The sequence below is a fragment of the Branchiostoma floridae genome, chromosome 14 (assembly GCF_000003815.2).
Source record: "Branchiostoma floridae strain S238N-H82 chromosome 14, Bfl_VNyyK, whole genome shotgun sequence".
Taxonomy (NCBI): Eukaryota; Metazoa; Chordata; class Leptocardii; order Amphioxiformes; family Branchiostomatidae; genus Branchiostoma; species Branchiostoma floridae.
In genome coordinates, this window is record NC_049992.1 from 5,124,537 (window position 1) to 5,136,214 (window position 11,678).

General features: G+C 40.2%; 1 protein-coding gene across 2 annotated transcripts; it reads left to right on the forward strand.

The window, feature by feature from the left end:
- The first annotated feature begins 2 nt into the window (after positions 1-2).
- LOC118430850 (fumarate hydratase class I, aerobic-like) lies at positions 3-10,590 on the forward strand. Of its 2 annotated transcripts, none has more exons than XM_035841883.1 (12): positions 3-59; positions 1,109-1,314; positions 3,528-3,655; positions 4,266-4,404; positions 4,968-5,068; positions 5,933-6,139; positions 6,727-6,853; positions 7,461-7,651; positions 8,001-8,111; positions 8,487-8,693; positions 9,122-9,241; positions 9,681-10,590. In XM_035841883.1, exons 2-12 carry the CDS (start codon positions 1,149-1,151, stop codon positions 9,897-9,899), a joined length of 1,716 nt encoding a protein of 571 aa, XP_035697776.1. In that variant the 5' UTR covers positions 3-59; positions 1,109-1,148; the 3' UTR covers positions 9,900-10,590. The 2 variants fall into 2 exon arrangements, with proteins under 2 accessions (XP_035697776.1, XP_035697777.1); XM_035841884.1 differs by having other exon boundaries at positions 17-60; positions 1,114-1,314.
- The last annotated feature ends 1,088 nt before the right edge of the window (positions 10,591-11,678 follow it).

Sequence of the window (11,678 nt, forward strand, 5' to 3'; positions counted from 1 at the left end):
TATTTTTTTAACCTTTGACCTTTTGTAGGTCAGATTATGACGAACAGCTGATCCGAGCAAAGAAAGGTGCGCACATTTATCGAATTTTGGAGCAGAATATCAAACGATAGCACAAAACTGCAGCTTTGTAGTGCTATATAGGGCACCCAGGCCCAGGTGACAGTTAAGAATAGTTGATGTTGAACTTGCTTCAACATTGTGCTAGGAAGTTTGTAAATGATGACCTTGTTTTTGGAGAGGAGGGGGGGGGGGCGTTTCTTTGGGACTTTCAAAATCGATCGTGAGCATATTTGTACATCACATGTTTGTCACTGTACTGCGCCGCTGTACTCGTCCGTATGTCTATCTGCCTGTGTGTATTTGTGCAGGTTCTATATGTAGGGCAATACTGATGTGATTATAAATAAATATGGATGGCATCCTGACTTGCCATAGCCTGGGTACCATTCTCCGCGGTCGGCTTTGGGGAGCTTTACCCGGCACCGACCTGCTTCTGTCAGCCTGTCTGATTAGCTGCCCTTTGAGATTTCGCCGATAGAGCTTGTAGCCGGCCTTTTGAGTTTACCCCGCCCTAAATTAATCTAACCCCGTAAGAACTCCCCCGGCCTGTACCAATTAACTGTACGGGCGGTCACCCCTACACCGCCGAGCGCCTCGATGGTATGGTTCCCAGGCTAGACTTGCCACTGCAAAATTGATGCAGGTGTGCGGAAAAAATGTTCGGCAAAAAATAAAGCTAATATGGTCGCAAGCTTTTTATGCAAAGGTACAAAAATTGAATCGTTGGCTTGGATGTCGTCTGTATAGTCAAGTCAATGTGGCCTTAGAATGAAAAAAATACTGTGAACAAAATGCTCTAAAAGTATGGGATGAGGGGGCAAAGTCTGCCACCGCGATTCCTTTTTCTTTCTTTTTCTTTTTAAGCTCTAAGCACTTGTCAGGGTCACGAAGATCGTTCACCAATATTCTGGGTCGTCGGCGCCTAAATACACGTATAATGTGTGATAATGCTTTAAATCAAGGAGCTGCTTGTTTAAAGTTAAATCATTCATATGAGGGACCGGGGTAAAGTCTACCATCCATGATTCCTATTTCTTTCTTTCTTTTTAAGCTAGCACTTGTCAGGGTCACGAAGATTGTTCGCCAAGATGCTGGGTTGTCGGCACCTGAGTAGACTGCTGAGCAGGACACAGCTGTTGCCGCACCTGACCAGGGCAAAGGCAACAGCTGCGGCACCTGACGCAAAGTCCTTCTTCTACCAGGACGTGTTTCAGCCTGAGAAACCCCTGGACACTCCCTATAGGAAACTCACAGGTGGGAAATGTGATGTAAATTATAATCGTGTTAACATACAAATGATGATAAGATTAGGTGAAAATAGAGAAAAAAGGTAATAAAATTTATCAAAATATGTATTCACCTTATGATCTTTTTACCTGGATGTCTTTCCTTCATTGATTTATAATGTTATAGATCTGGACAGTTATAACTACTATATTCAGTGCAGTGTAGTGTATGTTGATTAGTGAGTAAGGGAGTGAATGTGAATGAGTTAGTGAGTGTAAATGAGTGAAAAAGCATGTGAACAAATAAAGAATGAATGAGTGAGCGAATATTTGAATGCAAGAATAAATAAATGAACAAATAAATGAACAAATGAATGAATGAACAAATGAATGAACAAATGAATGAATGAACAAATGAATGAATGAACAAATGAATGAATGCAAGAATGAATAAATGAACAAATAAAGGAACAAATGAATAACTGAACAAATGAATGAATGAACAAATGAATAAACTGATTCCCCTGCCCTCCATGTTGTTTACATGACTGTTGCCCAGGTGACCATGTGTCCATGTTTGAGATACTTGTTCAGACAGACCTGTGGTTTTGCCATCGGATGTCCCTGCATAGGAGGATGGAGTGAATGATGTTACTAACTGCCCTGTCCTCCCTACTGTCCAGGAGACTATGTGTCCACGTTTGAGGTCCAGGGTAGGACCTGTCTGAAGGTGGAGCCTGAGTGAATGATGTTTAAATGTACACACCTGTTGCTAACTGCCCTGTCCTCCCTGCTGTCCAGGTGACCATGTTTGAGGTTCATGTTCTTGTATATGGTTACTGGGTAACACCCCTTAGTGTTGGGGCAATCCACGCAGGGTCCAGGGTAGGACCTGTCTGAAGGTGGAACCTGAGTGAATGATGTTTAACCCTCAAACCACCGTATGGGGTCAAAACTGACCCCAGGCGTATATCAATGCGTGCCATTATGTCATTTCAGATGGAAAACAAATTTTCTTCCAGGAGTTTGTTTGTATATATATCCTATAACTTCTTATACGTTTTTACCGAGATTGTCTCATTGTTTATTAAGTTATCCTAGAAAGTGAATGCATGGTCCAGTGGGGTCAAAACTGACCCCAGCATTTTTTTTAACAAACTTTTGTGACCCACACCTAAACTACTTATCGTAGGATCACGAAATTTTCAGAGAATGATGTACATGCAGGCCAAAATTATTGTAACAACTTTTGTGCCAATATCATGTCATATGACGACATTATGACGTCATCTAGGTAATATCGGCCGCCATCTTGGATTTTGACTGCTGACGTCATCAAATTAGCATAAAATATGAATATTGAGTCATGAAATTAACGTTGAATTTTATAAGATGTGATAAACAACTGTTATTTGCTAAGAAAAGCTTAAAACTTAAATGTTTAATACAAAATTAGAAAATTTCGTAATAAATATGTCTGTCAGAATTCTGTTGCCATGGCAACATGAAAAATAATGAACATACTTTGTTCACTGAAAATGTTTGCTATCAACATTTTCTAAAACATTACCAAGTTTGGTGGCCCTAGCATAAGCTATTCAGACGCTATACGGCATTGAAGTTGGTACAGGTATAAAAAACCTCCTTCCCGGTCTGAATAGCGTTGGTGCAAAATGTGGTCCTCATTATGTTTTGCATAAATTATGATAATGAGCTAAAAGTATTGTCACCTAATCATGTCAGACTGTCCCACATATATTAATGAAACTATACATATATACAAATCACAAAAAACTGTATTTGTACAAAACGTTTTGGGGTCAGTTTTGACCCCATACGGTAATCTACGTCACAAAAAAGCTACGGTGGTTTGAGGGTTAACTTAAAAAAAACTAAATGTACCCCACACACCTGTTGCTAAATGCCCTGTCCTCCCTGCTGTTACGGTGACCATGTGACCATGTTTGAGGTTCTTGTTTGGACAGACCTGTGGTTTTGCCATTGGATGTCCCTGCGTAGGAGGATGGAGTGAATGATGTTGCTAACTGCCCTGTCTTCCCTACTATCCAGGTGACTATGTGTCCACCTTTGAGGTCCAGGGTAAGACCTGTCTGAAGGTGAAGCCTGAGTGAATGATGTTTAAATGTTCCCCACACACCTGTTGCTAACTGAATGATACATGTAAATGTGCCCCAGCAGCCCCACACACCTGTTGCTAACTGCCCTGTCCTCCCTGTCCAGGTGACTATGTGTCCACGTTTGAGGTCCAGGGTAAGACCTGTCTGAAGGTGGAGCCTGAGGCTCTGACCCTGCTGACCCAGGAGGCCATGGTGGACATCGCACATCTGCTCCGCCCCGCACACTTGGCGGTGAGAACACGTTTGTCTAATTGTTTATGTAAACTTTGTTTATTAAACTTTATCATGGCAATGAAGGGGGGGGGGGGGGGCAAAACAGGTGATTGCTCACTTGGCTGTGAGAATATGTAACCCTTATAAGTTATATCACAATAAAGTTATTATTATTATATATATAATTGTTATTATTGTTATCATCATGGCTGTTGTAACGTTTCAGTCTCATACATCAGAGTCACAGTGAAGAGAATATTTCAAAGGAAATATAACCAATAAACAACAGAGCTACACTTAATACTTTCATGGTGGTTTTGTTTGGTGGTAGAGAGAAGGATTTTGTGGTCCTCGGAATAGATTTGCGGTTTGCAGTACTGTAGCATAGAAGTCCTACAAGGGCAAATATTCTTGGTGGATTGGTCACCCCAAAAGCCTGAAAATAGCACCACTGCAGAAATTTAAAGATTAACAGTATATTATGCTTTACAAGCTCTTATGATACCACATACATGTAATACGTGTGCAGGTTAGTGCAGAAGAACTTGGCACTGCATACATGTAGGTATTTCTAATGTCTACTAAAGCAATGATTGTGATGTAATATGTGGCTCATATGTTTCCATAGCAACTGAGAAAGATCCTTGACGACCCCGAGGCGTCCCCTAATGACAAGTATGTCGCCATGGAGTTTCTAAAGAACGCAAATATCGCGGCTGCCAAGGTGCTGCCAGGATGTCAGGATACGGGCACCGCCATTATCATGGGTAAGAATGACTCGTATACTCTTCTTGAAGCATGATGCTTTTTCAAGTAGCCAGCTGTGCAATGTGGCTTTCCTGCAGTTGAACTGTGTTTAGCCATGCGCACAGGGTCACCCCTACTCTTTAAACATCAAGTGTGTTGGTCTTTCATGTTAATTCATGTTTGATTAAGAAAGAAAGTAATGATGGGATTATTTCATGATACTAAACATCATGGACTCATTTTAGTTTCGGCTACACCAATTTTAATTCGGTGTTACTGGATTTTTGCAGAATATAAATGGACCAGACGGATGACATTAAGTTTTTTAAAAATTATATAAAATAGGCATTCAATCTTCCAATGTTTTATTTTTTACATTTTTAAAGCATGATTAAATACATGAAGAATAATTCAACAAAATAGCTAATGATGATGATAAAATCAGACGAAACATTTGGTATAAAAATACATTATGTGCAAGCAGTTGCTGCGTGCCTATTAGTAGAATGCCACATCATTTCATTTTTTTCAATTTAGAAAAATCTAGGAACCAAGAAATAAAATTTGTTTCCTTTATGAACAGGTAAGAAGGGCCAGTATGTGTGGACAGATGGAAATGATGAAGAACACCTGGCAAGAGGGGTCTACAACACTTACACACAGAAGAACCTTAGATACTCACAGGTAAGTCTACAACACCTACACACAGAAGAACCTTAGATACTCACAGGTAAGTCTACAACACTTACACACAGAAACTCAGGTACTCATAATTATGAATTGAACATTGTATGGTCAGTTGCAAAGTTGTTATCATAATTTTCTGTTGATCACCTTATTTTGTACTTTATGTGTGTGATCAAAGAGAAAAGTCTAAATCTTTGTCCTTCTGTAAATTTTCCTTTTCTGCAAGTTTTAATGTTTTCAGTTACACGGTAATACACGCTAACAACAATGAGTAGTGGTGCGTACCTAAAGCCCAGACTTGGAATTGGACCTAAAATGTTTAGGTCCAAGGTCCAAGTCCAAAAAAAAACCTGAATGTCCGGAGCCAAGTCCGGACTTGCAAAAAGCAATCTGTCACTTATATTCCCTTTTTTTGTTCTAAACCATTTAAAACCTTCCATAGACAGTGAAATTTGCACTGAAACTTTTCGTGTTTACACTGGCTGTATATAATTTGCATGTATTTTTCACATTGCATTTCAATTCATAACAATGCAATTTTATATGCACCACCCCCCCTCCCCCTCAAAAAAAATTTCTAGTGCACATAATATGCAATGATGGGTTCAGGTCCGGACTTAAAGTCCGAACCTGAACCTGAACTGCTGGACTTGAATCCGGACCTGAACCTAAATATGAGTTTAGGTATGCACCACTAGCAATGAGTATATATATATATATCTTTTTAACTTAAGTTTGAAGTATTTTTACAAGAATTTGATGACAAATTGAATTATAGTGAATGAAATGAAATAGTTATAATAGTTATAGTGAATGAAATGAAATAGTTATACTATTCTAATAGTGGTGATAATTTGGCAGGTGGCACCCTTGGACATGTTTAAAGAAGCCAACACGAAGACGAATCTCCCGGCGCAGATTGAGCTGTACGCCACGGGCTCCGACACCTACAACTTCATGTTCATTGCCAAGGGCGGGGGCTCGGCCAACAAGACCTTCCTGTACCAGCAGACAAAGGCTCTTCTTAACCCCGAAAAACTCACCAAGTTCATCGATGAAAAAATCAAGGTGCTCACCAGACTTTGAAATCTTTATGTAAAGACAATACATGTCTTAACAAGAATTCACAACCAAAAAATGATTTCTTGTTTTTCACTTTTTTCTTATTTTCCTGAACTCATTGACACATTTTCTTTCTTTGAATTTCAAGAATGAATGAGAAAAAAAACTGAAATTTCTTTGAAATTCCATGCATTTGTATTCTAATATAATAATTGTATTGTGACCGTAATACGTGTAGCTCCTTTACTAGACTAAGTAGCTAAGTCTACATCATTGTAGCATGTACATTTTGTAATAATGAAGTATCATTCCGCTGTCATGACAAGGGGGGTGCAGCCTCATTTACCTCTGGGACAGCACTATTATCATAGTGCCATCTAGTGGCAAGAGGTATAATTACACTTAGATAAAGTCACTGTTACAAGAAGATTTTGGTTGCATGTGGTTTTAGATAGTTGACTTTGACTTTATTTGGATCCACAATTAACTTGACATGATCTCTGTTAGCTATTCTTCCTGTGGTTCTGCACATAAAATACACAATACAATATCACATGATGGACATGACAAAAATATATTCCACTGTTGTACAGACCCTAGGGACAGCTGCCTGCCCACCCTACCACCTGGCCATCGTGGTGGGAGGACTGTCTGCTGAGATGACACTCAAAACGGTCAAGCTGGCCTCCACAAAGTACCTGGACTCTCTGCCCACTTCAGGTGAGTCAGGGTCTGAAGTTTTTGTAATGTGCTCACAAACAAACAAAGAAACAAACATGTACTCTCAAGTTTTGTTCCATGGCTTCTTATTGCATTATCAAATGAATTTGGTGCATGGTGTGTTTTAAAACTTAATTGCCAAATTAGGCAAATCCGGATGTTTTGAGTGACATCCATCACTCTTCTTCTGTGTCATTCTAATGATGCTGAAGAAGAGTGATGGATGTCAGCCGAAACTTACGGAAGTAATTCTCAATTTTTTGTCAATTTGTAGAGATTGAATAATGATTATTGTATTTCAATAAAGTGTTTAAGTTTTTCTTTTTATTATTATTATTATTATACACCATAAAAGTTCTTTTTATCTTTATTACCTGCATGAAAAATGCAGGTATAGTTTCTCTTCTTATGCACTTAAGAATAGAATAATTGTTATTGATAGTTAAGTTTCCTGTCCTTGTCCAATTCCATTTGTCTTGTCTCTGTCTCTGTCAACAGGGTTAGCCCTTTGTAAAAGCACAGGCTAGTTGGGCAGCCCTGGCTGTGCGTGCTGAACAGCCAAACCAATAAATGAAAAAATATTCTCTTTTGACTACACACATTTTAGGAAACGAGCATGGAAGAGCGTTCCGGGATGTAGAACTTGAGGAACAGGTGCACAAGCTGTCGCAGGTGATGGGAATGGGCGCGCAGTTCGGCGGGAAGTATTTCTGTCACGACGTGCGGGTGGTGAGACTGCCTCGTCACGGAGCGTCCTGTCCGGTGGGAATCGGTGTCTCATGCTCCGCAGACAGACAGGTGATTCTTCATAATTTTTATCAGAAACCTTTAACCAAACTTTTTTCGATCCAACCCAGTTTCAACCAACAGCAACAACTTATTCTTGGAACATCAATTCAAGAAAAATTCATCCAAATGAACTCTGTTCGCTTCCACCAGAGTGTGATTTCATAAATAGCAACGGGGGGCGTGGAATCAATGGAAGCGTGTGTAAGAAGCCTCTGTAATACAGATAATTATCACCCGGCCTGGAACAATCAAATATTATCGCGGCCCAGGTATGACATAAAACTGTTATTGATACTACGGGTCAAAGTACTGTTGGTAAACATTCATCTGCTGACCTGTCCCTGTTCTTCATCATCAGGCACTAGGAAAGATCACAGCGGACGGCGTGTTTCTGGAACAGCTGGAGGAGGACCCCTCCAAGTACCTCCCAGAGATCAAGACTGACCAGCTGAGCGGGGAGGTGGTGCAGGTGCTGCAAGTTTAACTCTGCCTCAAAATTGAACAGGAACATGGTTTAATTCTAAACATCTTAACTGTAGTCCATATTTCAAATCTCTTCTGATGTTCCTAATTAGATTAAACACAACTCAAGCCTAAAGATTTGATGCTGACTTTTTTGTTATTTAGATTAACTTAAACCAGCCAACGAGTGACAGTCTATTTTACGTTTGATAGAGAGACTTTTTTTACACAACCACTGCTTTATTTCCAATGCTTTGTAGTAGTTGTGTAAAGAAGTGTCTCTTTATTCAGTGACGTACCAACCTGATGAAACTATTACTGTAACAGTAATACATTCTCCATGTAGTTTGCCATATTTAATGCTGACATTCTTGTTGATCAGATCAACTTGAACCAGCCAATGAGTGAGGTTCTGAAGATCCTGAGCCAGTACCCGGTGAGAACGCGGCTGAGTCTGAGCGGCACCATGGTCGTGGCTCGGGACATCGCCCACGCCAAGATCCAAGAGCTGCTGGACAGCGGGCAGCCCATGCCACAGTACCTCAAGGACCACCCTGTGTACTACGCTGGACCTGCCAAGACACCAGAGGTATTGTTGTTGTTATTGGGCAGGCTGATTACTACCACTTTGCAGCCAGGGGCTGAATTGCGAGGAGCTTACGATAAGTGGGGCTAAATTGCAAGGGTCTGGAGCGGCTGCCATTCTGCGTCACTCAGGTGTTACCCTGACTATGAAAAGTAACAAGTATATCAAAATCTCACTCATGGAACTTACTTGCCCAGGAAATGCACTTGCCCAAGCTGCACTTTCACTTGCCCAGGGCGATAGGGCTAGTGGACTTGTCCAACCCTGGATTTACTGAGAAGAAGTGTGAGTAATTCTGTGTCCCTCCCCAGGGTTATGCTTCGGGCTTGCTGGGCCCCACCACGGCCGGCAGGATAGACAGTTATTACGGTATGAGTGATAGTTTGTGAAGGTTAGTGTGTGTGAAGGTGATAGTGTGTGTCTGTCCCCAGGGTTACGCCTCCGGCTCGCTGGGCCCCACCACTGCCGGCAGGATGGACAGTTACGTGGACTCGTTCCAGGAGCAGGGAGGGTCCATGGTCATGCTGGCCAAGGGCAACAGGAGTAAGCAGGTACATGCACAGGAGATACGGGGATATGCTACCACTACATCTATACACGTAAAGGACATACATGGATATGCTATTAGTACATGTTCGTAGTGTATCTATACATGTACAGGACATACAGGGAAATGCTACCAGCACAAACTGTATCTGTATTTATATCATATCCGGGCCATGTTTACATTTGATTTTGGTGTTGTAGCTAGTCCGTATTTTACAGTACGGCCCGGGGCTCCATACAAAAGTATGAATGGTTGAAACTAGCTCGCTTGTGTGCGGCACTGTCAGAAATTAAAACAGCTAATCAACTGTCTGCCCGGTTTGTTTGAATTAAACATTTTTTTCCTTTTGCTCTTTTTTGCGATAAACTTGGTCGGGTTGGCATGATATACATGATAGAGTTAATCTTTTGACATTTAAATTTTGTTAAATGTTTCTTCATCAGGTAACCAAGGCATGTAAGAAGCATGGCGGATTCTACCTGGGGTCCATCGGAGGCCCTGCTGCGGTGCTGGCCGAACACAGCATCAAGAAACTGGAGGTTCTGGAGTACCCCGAGCTGGGCATGGAGGCCGTCTGGAGGGTCGAAGTCGAGAACTTCCCGGCTTTCATCGTTGTCGACAACAAGGGAAACGACTTCTTCAAAGAATGGCAAACAGAGTGAAGATGTTTGGAGAAACTACTGCAGTATTAATAGAAAGTTTATTTGCAAATTCTTGCCCGAGGGCTAATTGCAACATGGGATATACAGAATACACAGTAAGCATACATAACATATATAAGACTTTGGTAATTCTATTAGACTTCAAGACTTGACTTGACTTGACTTTATTTTGATCCACAATTAGCTTCAGTTAGCTATTCTCCCAGTGGTCCTCCACATAAAATACATCAATACAATATCACATAACGGACATGACAGAAAGATAACAAAGATAATCACACTAAAATTACATCAGATACATCATACATATGTGCATTACAAGAAGATCTGATTGGGATAACTTGTCAAAACTCTTTGTTAAATTGAAACAAATATAATTTTTGCAGCATGACATGTATACGTTTGTCAATGTGTTTGCCCGATTTATTTCTTAATGTCTGTCATAGGAATAAGGCTTTTACTTCAAGAAGATCACACTGGGCTAAATTGTCAGAACTCTACGCTAAATTGAAACAAGTACAATTTTTCATCAGCATGACCTACACAATGAATTTGTTAGTCAATGCGACTCTTGTAGATGCCCAAATTATTTCTTAATGTCTGTCAAAATATTAAGGTTTACATTTTTGTGGGAGCTATTGGCCCAAATGCTATGAATGCTGTTTATCAATAAAGCCTGAATATGTTGTGATTTTAGACATTGTTGTACATTCAATCAGTTGTCAACATCACCAAACAAATGTACACCTTACCCTTGTAATATATTAGATCATCTCACAATGTGTTGGAACAGTCGTATTGTCAGCTGTAGTTATGCAGATGTATTACTTAGTTGAAGTTGTGTAATACAACTGTCAATCTAAGGCCTAAAAGACGTCCTATACAATCTCACATAACAAGATGTACATTGTACAATGTCATGTACTTAACCGTTAAGAAATACATGTATGTTGGCAAGACTATGTCTATGTACAGTCAGTCTCCAGTTATGACTACTGCAGGTATGTAAATTGTATACATCCCCAATTTGGTAACAAGAGGCTGTTTTTTACTATAGCACACTATATACATGTATGTAATGTAAGTGTCTTTACCTACATGTTGAACGAGAGAGTTAGATCTGGTTTTAATTACCAAAAATACCTTCCATGTGATATGTTTTGCTATAGCTTGACATCAAAAGAGTTTCTCGTTAAACTTAGTCAGCACGCACATGCTACCTATTCCACTAGGCTTGATCTCATTACATACAGTAATATATACTCTCTGAACTTAGCTTCATTGTATGGTCTTAAAGTTTTTATGTCACATAACTTATCTGATTACATTCAGCCATGCATAACAGTATCATTCGATGAATATAGACGTTTGTACGAAATATACACCCTCCTGATGTTATTGTTTATAGATCATACCTCCGATTATTGCAATTTATTCCTGCCGCCAGGAAATCAAGTTAAATTACGCCAGTGACGTCAAAGTAAACACGGCAGCCCCTTAGACACCTGTTACCGCGACTCTTGAGACATGTAAAACGTTCTTTTGAGAAGCAGAAGGCAAATATTTGAAAAAAAAACAGGCAAATGTGTGTAATTTATCATGGTTATTACTGTAAAACATTTTCTTCAGTGATGTGGGTTATGACAGTAAGGTGTGCCAAAAAATGAGCTGATCTTTTTTTTCTAACCTTAAAACCGGAAGCTTGCAGCCTTGTTGCTGAAAATGAGGACAACCAACGATTCAGCACTGACCGGCGCTCAGCCAATCAGGTAAACCCCT